Here is a 15249-nt window from a genome sequence, read left to right on the forward strand (position 1 = left end):
CTACAATCGATCACTTGATCGAGACCTGTGGCCACCCGCGCAGGGCTGAACCAGGAGCCGCCAAAAGACGTCATAAATTATTCATAAGCTCATCTACACAAAAGCTCAAACGGACAAAGAACAAGCGACAGAACGCATCTGTAGTTGAGACTGGATCCTCATAGACACCCTTACGATGTTACACAGGCGGAGGGGTAGCTGGATATGTTGCATCGAGATGCAGATCACGCGATGCAAGCTTTCTTTGTTTGAGAAGTGTAGAAGCCCGCTCGTAAGACCTAACAGGATTGGCTGGGTTTGGTATCATCAATCCTGAGAACCACTAAGTCGTAACATTTTGATTGCAATAACAATATAAAATGATGAGTGATGGTACGTATGTACAGCCGGCTCAGCCCCAGATAAAGGTTATGATAATATCTAGCTGCCTCGGGAGCCTGGTAACTATTCTAGTAATCTCATTTCTACTAAGAAACACTTCATTCGTAAACATATACCTTCCTGCGGCCACCACACCACATACCGCAGACCAAAATACCGCGGACTCTGTGTATAGACTCGCCGACACGAAAGGGAATACCGCTGAGATGGGTCGCCGTGCAGCAGTCTTGGAACAGATAACAGCTGCCGATTCTGGTCAGCGGATTCTAGGGCGAACGCGTGATACTGTGGGCTTCATCCGTGCGACCGCTGAATTTCATCAATCTGTGGGCTCTGGCAATAAGCACCGGATCGAGGAAGAAGGATTTACTCGAAGGTCATCACGTGATGTGCAGCTGATATTGCTGAAGAGCGCGGTTAAGCAAGGAGCTGTGTGCTTAGACGGCTCGCCGCCTGGGTACTACTATCGCGAGGGCTCGGGCAAGGGTTCGGATAACTGGGTGCTTCATTTCTTCGGAGGGGCGTGGTGCTATGACGAGGAAGCGTGCCTACAGAGGAGTAAAACCGTCCTTGGTTCCTCTAAGTACTTCCCCGAGCACCCGCCCAAATTACAGGGTGTTCTATCCGGCGACGCGCGTATTAACCCAGACTTCCATGATTGGAACCTTGTAATGACCTGCTACTGCGACGGTGCTTCTTTTACAGGTTACCGCACGGAGCCCGTCAGTATCCGTGGTGAGTTGATCTACATGCGAGGCAAGCGCATACTTGAGGCCATCATGGACCAGCTTTTGTCAAGTCAGTTCAGCAAGGCAAAGCGTGTATTATTAACCGGTACATCCGCTGGGGGTCTGTCCGTGGTCTTACATGCTGACTATATACGAAATAAACTACCTAAATCGATGGCGCTTCGGGCGATGTCTGACTCGGGATATTTTGTCGATATTGCGTCGTTAAATGGCGGGAACATAATAAATCGTCACTTCAAGCGGATGTTTGAGGTTCATAATTCAACAGCTGGGGTACAGCAAGACTGCGTGCGAGATGCGGAGCCTGGGTACCAGTGGAAGTGTCTCTTTCCTCAGCACACCTTCCGGTTCCTTTCTACGCCTATTTTTATTCTCCAATCAGCGTACGACGCGTGGCAAATAATCCATGTCCGAGGTGTCAGCTGTGAGCCTCCAGACTATAGAGAGGCTCAACGCATGCGCACAAACAGCATCGATCTCACGAGAGGTCACGTGAGCAGGCGAAGTCTCCCGAATAAGCCTCATCCCTCGTGGGCCTATCGACACATCCACGGAATCTACTGTAAGCCTCCCGAGTGCACATCCAGAGAGCTAAAGGCCATCATGCAATATCGTAACATTACCCTGCATGCCTTGCACCCTGTATTGCGAAGCCGCACTTCCGGTCTTCTGCTGACGTCATGCATGGAGCACTCACAAAGCCTGTATGACGACACCTGGACAAAGTTATATGTAAACGGGCTTCCTGTGTCAGAGATTGTGGGTGACTGGTACTTTGAGCGTAGCAATGGACATCACCATGTAGACTGTGATTACCCTTGCAATCCATCATGTGAAAATATAGGATGAAACCCGAAAGGTAAAGACATGGGCTCCCTGTGTCAACTGGCATTGCAGTAGCTCTGCCCGCTTTTCGTTTATTTTTCGTTGTTGTTGTTGTTGTTTTTGTTGCATTTTTTTTTTCAATTAAAAAAAATGATAACAATGATGCCCTTGTCCGCAACGCTTTAGAAGCAAACTGGACAAACCGAAAGCGGGAGGCTACGTCAATAAGAAATAACAACATAGCATTATATTTGCAAGTCTCTTGTATTTAATTAATAAATAAAACACTGCATCAATAAAAAAAACTCAGGCAAACGTACCCAAAAGATCACCAATTAAAAAAATCAAGTATAATAAAATTGGTATTCTTCGAGTCAGGTTACTTATCAAAAACTTTATAAACAAGAAAACCAATAACAGGCAGCGAGGCGGCGGCCAGAAACATCTTTCTGACTTCAAGGGGGTCTTTCTCTTCGCCAAGTGAGCTCGTTATGCCCAGGTCGGACATTGATGTATAATGAGTGGCATCAGTAATAGACAGTTCACATAGGGGGCTCTTGGTTGACGCAGGGGGATGGGGAGGGGTTGCGATGACGTCGTTTTCCAGTAGCCTTGTCACTTGTTCCATGAGGGCATTCTCATTGCTTGAAGTATTAGCAACCTCTGCTCGGAAAGTATCCAACTCGTCATCATCTGCATCGTCGTCCTCGCCGTCTTCTTCCTTGTAGCCATCGTCATCATCACCAAGTATGGATGGGCTGATGTGAATACCCGGTATATTCTCTGGGACGCAGTCGCTGCAGCAGTATTTGCACCCGGAGAGTGCCAGGCTATAGCGGCCGGTGTAATGTGAGAAAGACTGGTGAGCAGAGGAGTCTACAGACAAAAGCATCTCCATTTCTTCTGATTGGCCAAGCTCCCATACTTCTCCAGTGCGAGACAAATGTCCTAAGAATGGAAATATTAACATGGATAAATACCTACCTCCTTAAAATAGTTTTCGAAATTGTAAAATAGATATCCCTTCGTAGGCAGGTATAGGCGCCTACACTCCTCCTCTCCCCCTCCACCCCCTAGCAAAAACGCGATGACATATTGAAATGTGAGAGAACTGTGCATTCAAGTCTTTATTCAACACAAAAATATTACCTGTGTCCTGGTCTAGAGTTCCCACAGACAGCATTACGTCCTTTGATCCCATTGGCTTATAGACGCGGATGGCGATCACGTGACGGTCACGTGCTAGTGGGCGCTGCGGGAACTCCGTCTGACCGGATGGAGCCTCGATGTCGGATACCAGTCTGGACACCTCGTCGTCAAATGACGAGAAGGAGAACGCCGAGCACATGGAGACTTCATCTTCAGTCGGTTTCCGTAAAACTTCCTTCACTGCTTCAACGTCAAAAAGGTACTCACTCATGTCTTCCATTTCACAGTCAAATTCATGGGATTCCTCCGGTTTCTGCCTGACAATGGTCTCCTCGACCGATAAATCCAGGTACCTTGGCTTGACCTCTTCGTCTTCCTCGGCACTTTGTGCTAGTGTTAATGATTGCGAGCCTTCGGGGTCAGTTGCTTCTTGCACATCGTGGAATGATCCACTTGGGCTGTCATACATTGTGATAGATACCCCTATATTGCCCTTACTCGCCGTCTCGGTCTCCCTGTCGTTATCTGATCCCACTGAGCTGTCCTGCATCGACCCATCTGGACTCCAATCGTGAAGAGTATCTTCTGACGAAGTGGATTTGTCGACAACTAGACTCGAAGAACCACTGCTATCATCCAAGTATCCTCCTTCTGTCGGAAATGAGTCAATGACATCATTCGAGGTGACTTGTTCTTTAGGCGCCGGAAGACTGGCTCTACCACCTTCGCGTCCATCGGATACCACCTCAGGATAATCATCCCTGGTTGTACGCTCCTCGCTTTCTTGCCTCGCAATGTCCTCGACCTCTTGAGAGCGGACTTTTTTAGCGGTGCAGAGAGCGTTCATTTCCCTATCAACCAGATTACTCTGTCCGTGTGAATCCTTGACATTGTCTTTCTCGTCCATCTGTGACGACAAATGCTCTGTATCGACCTCCCAGATGATGTTTTCCGATGATTCTTCATCATAAGCTGATTTTGAGTGAAGTACTTCATCTGTTTCTTCTTCAGTAACAAATCTGACAAACTTCTTGATCTTTTGTCTGCTGATGGTTACTTCATCATCTATCAAGCGATTATTATCTGAAGAAGGCTGCCACTGTGCCTCAGTTCCATTAGAGACAAAATTGTCATCCACACATGACAAGACTGTGTCTTTATCGCCACGAGCATGTGGCACGCATGCGCTTTTATGCTTGCCCGCTGATACCTGGTCAGTCAGCTGTGAAGCAGTTCTCGAGCCGACAGCAATAAACTTGAACATATTTGAGTTGGTAACTTCTTTTTCTGTCGGTTCATCGTCAGGTTGCTTTGTTCCCTTTTCATTACTACAAACAGAGGAAGTTTTTTTATAGGTTAGCAGTGGAAGATCGTGATACGAGTTTTAATCTTTACTAAACTAAAATATTTCAAGGCTTCGAAACATGTTCAGTCGATTGTCCCTTTCCCATATGTCCAGGAAATTCAAAAAACTATAATTTGAAATATTCTTGCATACAACTTAATGATGGGAACAGCAACAATTGTAAACGTTGTCTACACGTACCTTTCAGGGACGTATCTCGTGGCGCACATTATCACATAACAAGCAACAACGGCATTGGTGGCCCAAGCAAGCCAATTCAGGCAGACGTCTTCTGCAACAGTAGCGTACAACATTTTCCAAGAATCTACGAATGAAGCCAGCATCGACGATTACACTATAGTAGAACAGGAGTACGAGTCCACGAGCATTGCACGTGATTCTCTTCAGTTTATGTGCTACCCTGGGTAGCAAAGTGTTCCTATGGAGCTTTTCGACGGAAATAAAGCAAGCGAAGAGTATGGCCGCACGCAGAATGGGGAGAGAGGGAAGAAAACGCTTGCTCGCACTTGTAGTATTTTTCAGATACGCCTCCGACCCCGTCCCGTATCCGTTTTCGTTTGAAAACGCAACCTTTTTGTTACGGATACGGGTATCGTCCACACGTAAACGCGAAAACGATGACCGAAAACGGAACAATTTGAAAACGATCCCCAGAGTGGAACAATTTGAAAACGATACCCTTTCGGAGCCGTGGGGACGGACGAAAACGGAACCTTTCGAAAACGATGGCGTTACAACTCAGGTCCAGTCCACTTGGCGCGCGAGTACGCATGCGCTGTAGAGCTTGTTATCGTTTTCGTATCGTTTTTGCGTTTTCGTGGGGACGGGTCGTATCAAAATAAAAACGCTTCGTGTGGATGCGGATCTTTTAGAAAACGGATAACAAAAAGGTTGCGTTTTGAAACGAAAACGGATACGTGGGGACAGGGTCTAAGTCCTGAAACACGAGCGCGCGCTATAAATTCAAAAATAGCGCGCGCTTGTTTAAAATGACGCTAATCTAGTGCGCGTGCGTAAAACTTTTTTGCTTCAGAAACTTTTTATTTATCTGCCCATTTGCAGAGACGATTGAAATCCAATTGATATGTTTTGAGTTCCCATGTTAGATGGTTTGAAATCGAGAGTATTAACACTGCAAACCACACTCAGCATTTGACGCGCCGACCAGAGGCCTGGTATGAAAGTTATATGAAATATGAAAGTTCTCGATGACATGCAAAATTTAATTGAAAAATAAAAAAAAGTGAAGAGAACCATATGCAGTTCTTGAGCTACCTGTGATTCCAACGACTGCGCGGGAAAACTATCCCACACCAACAAACCCACCCAATCCTCGATAATCACCGCGTTTAGTTCCAAGCGTCACATTGTTAGTGAAGCACCGGTTCCCAAATAACGCCAATGCGACATTTCCCTGCATTACAGCACTTGCGGCACCGCTTCAGGTTCTATTTCTAGCCGTCGCTACTACGCGGCTCACAGACAGACACGAGCTGGAAATCGAGCTTAGCACCACTAAGTTTCAAGACAAAAGAAATGCTCGCGAGTGACTTTTTGCACCTTCCAACATGTGTACAAACTGCGCCAAAACGCTGAGCCAGGAATGCTGACTGTTTTCGCCAGAAAGGCTGAAGCAGTTTGAGCTATCACGTTTACTTTTTATTCAGTTTACATTCGTTTTTAACCCACCTGCAGACCGTTGAGCGAGTTCATTCTCGTCGCACATCATAACCGCCAAAGACGACAGTGTAAAGCCAGCAACCAGACCTCCCAGTCTCATCTTTGATTTTTTTGAACTAATATATGCTACTAAAGATCCTACATTCCGTAAAAAAGAGATATATTTAGAATCTACTTGATCATATTTGAGCTTCAAAGCCTCTTTAAGAGCACTGAAGGCGTTTTGTTATCAGTTCACACGTCTCGTTAATCTGGCTGAAAAATAACGTCTATTTTTCGTGATCGTCGCGCGTGCCTTGAGTGCGCGCGCACTATTAACACTAACATTTTTTAGTTGACATGTATATTTTTGGCATCTACACTAGCAATTTGTCATGTGTGACAATTTTTAATTGCCGAGAAAAAGCAAACCTGCTAGCTCTTGACCAACTAAAGTTACCACATAAAAATTGCCGACCCATCTACACTTAAGATTAAAAATTGTCAATGTGACAACTAAAAATAGTGTAGATGGAGCTTTAGTTCATTCAGCGCGCAATTGAAAAACTCTGTGTGCGGCTCAGCGGTGTTCTTGTGGTGGGACGGTTGCCCACGGGCTATAGGACAACTCTACTCCAAAGCGATGTCTAACACTAAAAGCATTAAACATCACTTTGGAGTAAAGTTCTACAACCTGTGGTTTGCCAGATAATCTTGATTTTTTTTAATCTTGTTTCAGGTTAATGCTTCGAACCAGACACCATGTTAATAGGGCTCGAAATGCAGGGCATTCAGACAGATATTAGTAAATATATGAAAATGGCTGTAAACAATTCGTCACGTAAACTCTGTCATCTGGAAAACGGCCATCACCATTTTACCATTCCACCAAAATCTGATTTCTTCATTCTCGTAAGCAGACAGCACGAAACTATAAGAACATTGACCTTTCGTTGTATTTTACTGCCTGGTTGTTAGCAGAGTCCATTGGTTGTCGTGAGATGGAGTTTTTTTTTCAGGATGGCTGTATCCAATTACCAACTATTTCTCGTGTTTTGTATGGTTTTTTATTAATGTATTCCTGCATTTTTTATTTTCTAATTATTATAAATATTTTCATAACACAGTGGTATATCCTTATATTGGATAGTAAAGCCTTAGACTTTTGTTCAATATACTTTTAACTTAAAAAATATTGACAAATTCTAGCATGGATTAATTCTGAAAAAAAAATAACTTTGTCTACTTTCTCTGATGCTTTTCAATGGAACGAAACCTAACTATTACTTGTGGCTATTGCACACTATCATGATTCCTTAAAGTATAAACTACAACTAACAAACGCCAAAAGAATGTTTTTAGTTAGCTGAGGGGAGAGGATAGAGGGGGGATACTCAGTCTCAGCTACAGGCCTGGATCAATGTGGCTGATCAGTACAGCAAATACTTCTGTACACAGTAAATATGACTCTTGTAATTTCATGCCATAATGTAGTGGTTGAGTATATACTTTCTATTTACATCTTTCTACTGTCTTGCACATCTTTCTGTTTCTATTAAACATTCCCTGACAAGTGCCCTAGCATGCATGATTCCTGAAAACAAATAAAGACTTATATTAGAATAAAGCGTCTAAAAGCAAAATATGAATTACATGAATCACCAAATTCTCTAAAATTGGTGGGAAGGAATGTTGACTCACAGTTAATCACACAGACTCAATTCATTTCCCCTAATGCTATGGAAACCTGCTCACATTGGAATACAAACCAAGATTCACGAATCATGAATGTAGTTAGATTTCTTTACTTGGTAAAAATTCAATCAACACATTTGACACAGGGTATTTGTTTGTTGATTGCTGGTTGTCAATTTACTATGTTGACTTGGCTGTAAACAAGCAAACTCTTTGCTCGCTTTTTACAAGAAAAGAGGCCAAAACCAGCAAGTGGGATTCTAAAGGAACTTTTGATTTGCATGCGCAAGAGATGTGCTCAGTAGCAATAGTGGCCACTGTCCTTTAATAAGGGAAAAATAAGCATCATATTCGTTACACTCCAAAACCAGTTTGTTTATTGCAGAGATATTGTTTGCGTCCAATAAAAAAGGCAAATTATGAAAACTTATTCGCATTTAAACAGCACGTTTATTCGACAAATGCGACTGTTTTATGGGCCTCATCTCAAATTCTTATTCCTCATTCCAAATTCTTATACCTTTCTTGAGGCGTTCCGATGCGTTCTTGCTACCGGCATACGTGGGCCTTATATCTTTTCCTAGCTCTTCGATAACAGCTAATAATTCACCGTATTTGCTTTGAGATACAGGGGTTCCTTGACTTGTGATCGGGGCGACATTTGGAGGAGACGCAATCTCTATGATGTCAAAACAAAAGAAGAACAGTTTGAACACCACATCTAGAGAAATAAATCTACTATGTCTGAGTCTTAAAATATACTTACGGGGTTTGGGCTGAAGTTTGTTGTCCATTAGGTTTTTTTACCTGTGCTCATGGATGTGCTATAGTATTTTTTGACAATTGAAAACGCGTGCTACATTCAAGAACACTAAACAAAATGGCGGACGACAAAGCGAAGAGGTGAATCATGGGATATTCTGTATGAAAACGAGGCAAAAGAGGAAATAGCATAACAAGGGCAACAGGACAAGCTACGTTACAGTACATGATAAGTGCTCGAATTCACCAAGTTGGGAAATAGAATAAATCAGGTCGGATTTTCTTAAACAAAAGGACACGCATGTCTTAATGCTACAAAAAAAAAAAACAAGTTTCGAGTCAAATCCCGGTGGTAAACTATAAATACTGTGCCTGTTTCCCGGGATTTGTAACTAAATGATAATATAATTGAAGATTCAAATTATCCGGGAAATAAACGTAGTAAGAAGCTCCCATACCCCCTAGATTCCTTACCCCCCAAGCACCGTATATAGATATTGCTTATTACCTGCGTCTTGGATGGGAAAGGTTGCGAGTAGAGAGGGGTAGTCGTCGCTGATGCACACGTGATCCTCATAGTCCTCACACAGCACAGGAATAGTATCCACGCGTGGCGTCACGCGGTAACCTGTCACGCCATCTCTTAGTTCAGACACCCCGTCCCTAACCAACTCGTACGCAGGTAGTGTCACGCCATTTTCATCTGATCTACCCGTCATCAGACAATTTTCTGCGTGTTCAACTTGTGACACCCTTGGCATTAAGCAATGATCTGTCACGCCATCACCTAGTTCAGACACTCTGTTTGTCACCAACTCGTACGCAGGTAGTGTCACGCCATTTTCATCTGATCTACCCGTCATCAGACAATTTTCTGCGTGTTCAACTTGTGACACCCTTGGCATTAAGCAATGATCTGTCACGCCATCACCTAGTTCAGACACTCTGTTTGTCACCAACTCGTACGCAGGTAGTGTCACGCCATTTTCATCTGATATACCCGTCATCAGAAAATTTTCTGCGCGTTCAACTTGTGACACCCTTGGCAATACGCAATGATCTGTCACGCCATCACCTAGTTCAGGCAGTCTGTTTGTCACTAACTCGTACGCAGAACGTGTCACGCCATTTTTAGCTGATAGATCCGTCATCGCACCAAGTTCTACGTATTCTTCTTGTAACACCCGTTGTGGCGTCTCGCAATCTAGGAACTTTGTAACGCAGTTCTCACACAACTCATTTTGAGTGACTTCAGTCATTGGACACTGATGGCAAACCACCTTACAATTCGAGGAGTACACGAATGTGTGACATCCCTTTCGGCTACTGTCAAACTGCTCTGTGATTGGTTGAGGACTCGATTCATTGTTCATGTTCACCGAAGCATTCCCCTTACTGTCCTCATAAGCGAGTGATGTAACGGAAGATATGGTGCAGATAATGTTCGACGCGTCACATCCTACATTCACTGTGCCCACCTGAAAGGGGGAGTAGCATCTATTGGACGACTCATAGTGTGTGTATTCCGTGGCGGGTGGATACTCTAGAGCTTCATTACTTCTGACTGCCAGATCTGAATCTTTTAGAGTTTCATTTTCAATACGCTCACAAAGATCGGAAATTCCTTTAAGAGAAACCAAAGAAATATCTTGCCCCGAGCCACAAGAAGTGAAAGATGAACTGGTTGAAATATTAGTGTCTGTTTTAGAGGTGCGCTCTATAGGACAATCAATTACAGTTGTAGTACTAATTCCCTGAACATCATACCTAGATCTACAATTACCAGGAAAAGCGTTTTTGGCCAATGTTTTTGGCCAATTAGTGTTTTCTTTGAGAGGCTGAATATTATTCATATTATTTTCAAGGGTCCCAGCCTCCCCATTGCTACTTTGACAGCTGATTTGTTTAGCTTGCAAGGCAAACACTTGACTATCGGCATCGAGATTTCCCTGATAGTTGCTGCCTTTTTCAGTCATCGTTTCTGGCTCGCACGTCACAGCTAGCTCTTGCTTTCTAGTCCGCGGATTGTATAGTGAGGGACCCTGGAACGAGCTACCATCTTGATAATAAGATCCGTTGCTATGGCGACTCCCGACCGTGATGCCTGCCGGGAACTGGTCTCCAACAGCGTAAAACACTAGGCTCTCGATGTAATTATGATATGAGACATCTGTCAAGCATAAAAAATATGTAATATGTAATGTGTTACAACAAAACAATATGTGAACACCACTCGCAAACACTCTGCCTAGTTTATGGTGTATTGATCGGGCTTCCTATGATTGGAAGGATGACGCAAGAAGAGTAAACTCGTCCCTGATCCCACGCTTTCTACGAGCACTTGAAAACGAAAGAGGGCAGATCCCTATGAAGGTGGTTGTTGTTGTGGTGGTGGTGTGGTGGGGTAGGGTAGGGGGGGGGGGGGGGCTGTCTTGGCCGATATGCCAGTGCAAGCTGTAAGCAGTGCAAAAAAGCTGCCGCATTACTTACTTCTTTTCCTATGTTCCTCCATTTTGAGTAAATGCTTGCACAAGTGTTTGACAGCTTTCTGTACTCCGATCAGCCCTGAAAACTCGCGTCTACATGCAGAGATCAGGTTACAGCGGTATACCACCTGGCGTAGGCTGATGCGCGCGCATCCGTTGGTTGGGTTAAACCGCGTCGTGAAATGTTGCAGGAGCTCTAGCCCGGACATGCGTCTCACGCGTTTCCAGGAAAAGCGCCTATGTGCCTCTCTAGGGAAGTGCTTGTTCCAGGGTGGAACAGTGTAGGGTAGTCCTAGCTCTGCAAAAATAATAATAATAGAATCCCGCTGTACGCGAACTCTGAAGGGTTTCGACAACATGTCTGGACCTCATCGACAATTTTTCCCAATACGATCCAACAGTACTCCCAGTATTATTCAACACATCCCTCTTACAGAAATAAATAAAATAAATAATACATTTGAGTAACATCACACTCATCGTAATTCGCTGAATTACGAGAGCGCAGATTCAGACAGGCATCCGCCATACAACTCAAGTCTGACCACGGATCACAGATCGAAATTGTTGGTTTTGTTGAGGGAGGAAAACCGGAGAACCTGGAGACAAACCCTTGGAGTAAAGGCGAAACCAACTAACTCAAGTCACGTAGGGAAGCAAACCCAGAAAACGGGAATCAAACCCAGAACCTTGTGGTGAGAGGCACAGGCACTGCAGAGCGACCGGGAAACCTGTGGTGATAGGCACAGGCACTACAGAGCGACCGGGAAACCTGTGGTGAGAGGCACAGGCACTACAGAGCGACCGGGAAACCTGTGGTGAGAGGCACAGGCACTACAGAGCGACCGGGAACCCTGTGGTTAGAGGCACAGGCACTACAGAGCGACGCTCTGCCAACTGCGCCACCTAGGCTTCCAAGACCACGTAGCCCCCCCCCCCCCCCCCCCCTTCGGGACGGGGTGCTCAACAGCAAAATCCATTTAAACCCTAATAAAGCACCAAGGGCGTAATCAACGACAATTCTTACCCCTAAGAGATAGCACATTGGGTGTGGTCGAAGGAATTTTTAATCCTTAGAGATAGCATTAAAAAACAATGCCCTGACGAATCCTGTATTGTTATGTTACCGACAATAAAGCCGGAAGTATATCAACCGATCAGTTAACTTGTGGTTTATTGTAAAACACGTTCCGAGCGATTGGGCCACCATTTATTAGCGTGAGACACCCTAAAAGATAGCAGAATCGGAAAAATCCTTCACGCCGGGCGTGAAAACCCCTAAAAAAATAGCAGAATCGGAAAAATCCACCCCCTAATAGATAGCAGTTGGTAAGAATTTTATACCCTAAAAGATAGGTCGAGCCTCCCCGTCTACTTTTCTGGAGAGTCCCCCCCCGGGCACGTGGCATCAAATGCGAGCACGTGTTTAATCAATGCTGCTCTTTGTGCCTAACAAAGATTTGTGTTTTCTGTGACATCGTTGCGATTGGTTAACACTATTACTTTTTAGGCGTATATAAAAGGTTCGAGTTTTCTCTAGAATCACATATAGATAAAGTATGTCTCTGTTGGCATGCAAAACTAATATCCAGAACCATACGCTTATGAAGTGGCCTCTTGTAGTTTTTTGCATACCATTGAAGTGCCGGTTGTCAGGTGTCCATACCACTCCATCGTCAATCGTCATCCCTCCGCGGTAATCTGCTTCATTCTCCATAAGGTGAACTACGAATAAAGTAGCAGAAGCTCTCGAACTCGAACAACAAGATTCCCACTAACTCGAACAACTCGATTCCCACTAACTCCAACAACTCGATTCCCACTAATTCGAACAACTCGATTCCCACTAACTCGAACAAATAGATTCCCACTAACTCAAACAACTCGATTCCCACTAACTCGAACAACTAGATTCCCAGTAGCTAGAACAACTCGATTCCCACTAACTTGAACAGCTTGATTCCCACTAACTCAAACAACTCGATTCCCACTAACTCGAACTTATAAATTGATTTTCCGTTAACTCGAACTCAAATATCTCGATCTTCTACTAACTCGAACTCGAACAAATCGATTCTCACTAACTCGAACTCAACTTTTGAGTTATCGGGGTACTACAGTAATTTTTTTAGCTCCTGATTATGGGAATTATCTAGTCGACAATTTTTGGTATTCAAACTAGTGTCTCTGAGCATGCGGACCATGACTTACCCTGGGTACCAGACCCTCCAGACTTCTCTCGTCTAGTAACGCTCAGCCAAAGTGCCGCTAAGAGGGTCTAGTGGCCAGGGTAACCATGACGTTATGAGCATTCCTGGCCTGAATGAATAGGTTGTCCTTATTAGAACTTCCTTTATAGGTTTCGAAAACCGCCCAATATTGAAATCAAAATTAAAGTTATTTTTAGTCTACGGCTGTTTTACAAAAGAAAATTCCCGCAGTGCTAGTAAGACATTAGCAGCCACCATCGTAGAGAGGCGGGCATGACACTAAAAACAGCCTAAATATTCTACCACCCTCTCGGGGCTGAGCCAATTGGGATGGCTCCAAGTGGCGGGTTATGAGAGCTTAGAGGCTGAAAATATTGCAATTTTACAGCAACAGTGCGACCACGAAAATGTCTAAGTTATCGACTTTGAAAATGAGATTGTGTCGTGTCGCGGATTTAAACTTTACAAAAAGGCGCGAAAAACACCACCAACTCTGCGATATTTCGTTTATCGGGGGTACATTTATCGCTTCCTATAAACGCCAGACCCCCAAAAGACGTCATAAATCGAAGAAGTTAGAGGAACATCAATCATCATTTTTCCATTAGAGCTTCTACATTGATTGACAACATTTCAGTAAAATCAAGATTCTAACTAGATGCGAAGAGTCCCACAGTATACTTGACATCCTCCAGACTAGAATGCTAAACATAAATGACAGGTTTACTAATGTTTCCCAAAAACCGCTTATTTGCAATTAGAAAATCGTATTCAGAAAACGTCAATGACTTAACGAAACTTGATACAAGCCTACAAGAGTATGGACGATAAACATAATCTGGAAAATTCGGGGGTATTTCTGGTAAAAGATCCAACGTTGAGGTGCTTTTTGTTCAAGCTGTCAAATTTGATAGCATAACTCGTTATATTGGTTGGTATTTCATAGTGATGGAATGAGGTACTCTTACAGGTCCGTCAAGTCGATCTACCAGAACAGTAGTAAGAAGAGCATGGAGTTAAAAGCACTCACCTAAACTGTGACGACTTTTCTGTGCTTGTCATAAAGCTGAAACAGCCAGTAGACAAGACTAGAGTTTCTGCTCTGAAGGGTCGCTCGCCACCGCTCAATACGTTGTTGTTCAGACGCTACCGAGTTGTTGACAGGTAAAGCGAAGGGACATCTTGGCCGATTTATCTCATATGTTACACCGTTGAGCCAATCAGAACAGGACAGCACCACTAATGGCTTTGTCAACCTTATTCAGCTGTCAACAAGTTGAATGACAGCAAAGTATTTGAGCTGATATCAAATCCGGGTCACGATGACTTGTAGACAGACATGACACTGTAGCCTCGTCTGGCATGTGTCAACTGCGCGCTTTAGGTTCCGTTGATAAGGTCGTTATCGGTATTGATGGGTAATGCGCTGTTTCTATTCCATAACGGCGGAAAAATACGGCGTCCCGAAAATGGACAATACCATACTGGGGGCCAACAAGTAGAACGGGGGTATAAATTAGTAGAATATCTATAGAAATTTGGAATACAGAGCACAGATGAGCTTTAACACAATTACGGATAAGTGATCGTTTTGAAAAGCAAAGAAGAATCATTTACACCGTTTGCCCCCGAATATATTGCCAAATGCGTATAACTGTTTTAACATCAGGAACGTTTATTATGTCCATGTCAACACCTGGGGTGGAAATGTACGCAATACTCGCGTACGACAACACCCGGAAGGGGGGGGGGGGGGGAGTTTATTATTTCCGCGTTATCTAAGGGTCAAAATCAAGTGGTATTGCAGAATTTTCTTAAAAAAATAGTGTTATGTTTTTGGGTGCATTTTCGAGGCAAATTTATGGGTTTCTTCTAATTAGTACACCTATATTACTTCTAGAATTTTAGTCCGAAGGGAGCATAAGGAAACCCCCTCCCCTAGATCCTAAACTTTGTTTTTTTATACA

At 43.9% G+C, this 15249-nt stretch overlaps 3 protein-coding genes across 5 annotated transcripts; 1 reads left to right on the forward strand and 2 right to left on the reverse strand.

The window, feature by feature from the left end:
• Window positions 1-27: 27 nt before the first annotated feature.
• Window positions 28-2260, forward strand: LOC5519560 (pectin acetylesterase 11). The gene has a single exon (XM_032364562.2). The coding sequence runs from the start codon at window positions 360-362 to the stop codon at window positions 1977-1979; it is 1620 nt and encodes a 539-aa protein (XP_032220453.2). The 5' UTR covers window positions 28-359; the 3' UTR covers window positions 1980-2260.
• Window positions 2201-6797, reverse strand: LOC116603412. Of its 2 annotated transcripts, none has more exons than XM_032364560.2 (4): window positions 6160-6797; window positions 4651-4741; window positions 3105-4432; window positions 2201-2903 (listed from the first exon to the last, which is right to left on the reverse strand). In XM_032364560.2, exons 1-4 carry the CDS (start codon window positions 6248-6250, stop codon window positions 2335-2337), a joined length of 2079 nt encoding a protein of 692 aa, XP_032220451.2. In that variant the 5' UTR covers window positions 6251-6797; the 3' UTR covers window positions 2201-2334. The 2 variants fall into 2 exon arrangements, with proteins under 2 accessions (XP_032220451.2, XP_032220450.2); XM_032364559.2 differs by having other exon boundaries at window positions 4651-4774; window positions 6160-6792.
• Window positions 6798-7180: 383 nt separating this feature from the next.
• LOC5519584 lies at window positions 7181-14975 on the reverse strand. Of its 2 annotated transcripts, XM_001639502.3 has the most exons (6): window positions 14313-14975; window positions 12708-12797; window positions 11077-11370; window positions 9095-10756; window positions 8345-8503; window positions 7181-7723 (listed from the first exon to the last, which is right to left on the reverse strand). In XM_001639502.3, exons 2-6 carry the CDS (start codon window positions 12787-12789, stop codon window positions 7656-7658), a joined length of 2265 nt encoding a protein of 754 aa, XP_001639552.3. In that variant the 5' UTR covers window positions 12790-12797; window positions 14313-14975; the 3' UTR covers window positions 7181-7655. The 2 variants fall into 2 exon arrangements, with proteins under 2 accessions (XP_001639552.3, XP_048582860.1); XM_048726903.1 differs by lacking the exon at window positions 14313-14975 and having other exon boundaries at window positions 12708-13214.
• Between the last annotated feature and the right edge of the window lie 274 nt (window positions 14976-15249).

Source organism: Nematostella vectensis, chromosome 4, assembly GCF_932526225.1.
Source record: "Nematostella vectensis chromosome 4, jaNemVect1.1, whole genome shotgun sequence".
NCBI classification, from domain to species: Eukaryota; Metazoa; Cnidaria; class Anthozoa; order Actiniaria; family Edwardsiidae; genus Nematostella; species Nematostella vectensis.

Excerpts from the sequence above, each read along its gene's own strand:
- LOC5519584 (XM_001639502.3), bottom strand. The coding sequence starts at position 12,789 with ATGGAGAATGAAGCAGATTACCGCGGAGGGATGACGATTGACGATGGA. Across the intron at positions 11,371-12,707 it reads TGACAACCGGCACTTCAATG|AGCTAGGACTACCCTACACT; the intron begins GTATGCAAAAAA and ends TTATTTTTGCAG. Across the intron at positions 8,504-9,094 it reads CTTTCCCATCCAAGACGCAG|AGATTGCGTCTCCTCCAAAT; the intron begins GTAATAAGCAAT and ends TTGACATCATAG.
- LOC116603412 (XM_032364559.2), bottom strand. The coding sequence starts at position 6,250 with ATGAGACTGGGAGGTCTGGTTGCTGGCTTTACACTGTCGTCTTTGGCG. Across the intron at positions 4,433-4,650 it reads ACGAGATACGTCCCTGAAAG|TAATGAAAAGGGAACAAAGC; the intron begins GTACGTGTAGAC and ends CTCTGTTTGTAG. Across the intron at positions 2,904-3,104 it reads AACTCTAGACCAGGACACAG|GACATTTGTCTCGCACTGGA; the intron begins GTAATATTTTTG and ends TTCCATTCTTAG.
- LOC5519560 (XM_032364562.2), top strand. The coding sequence starts at position 360 with ATGATGAGTGATGGTACGTATGTACAGCCGGCTCAGCCCCAGATAAAG.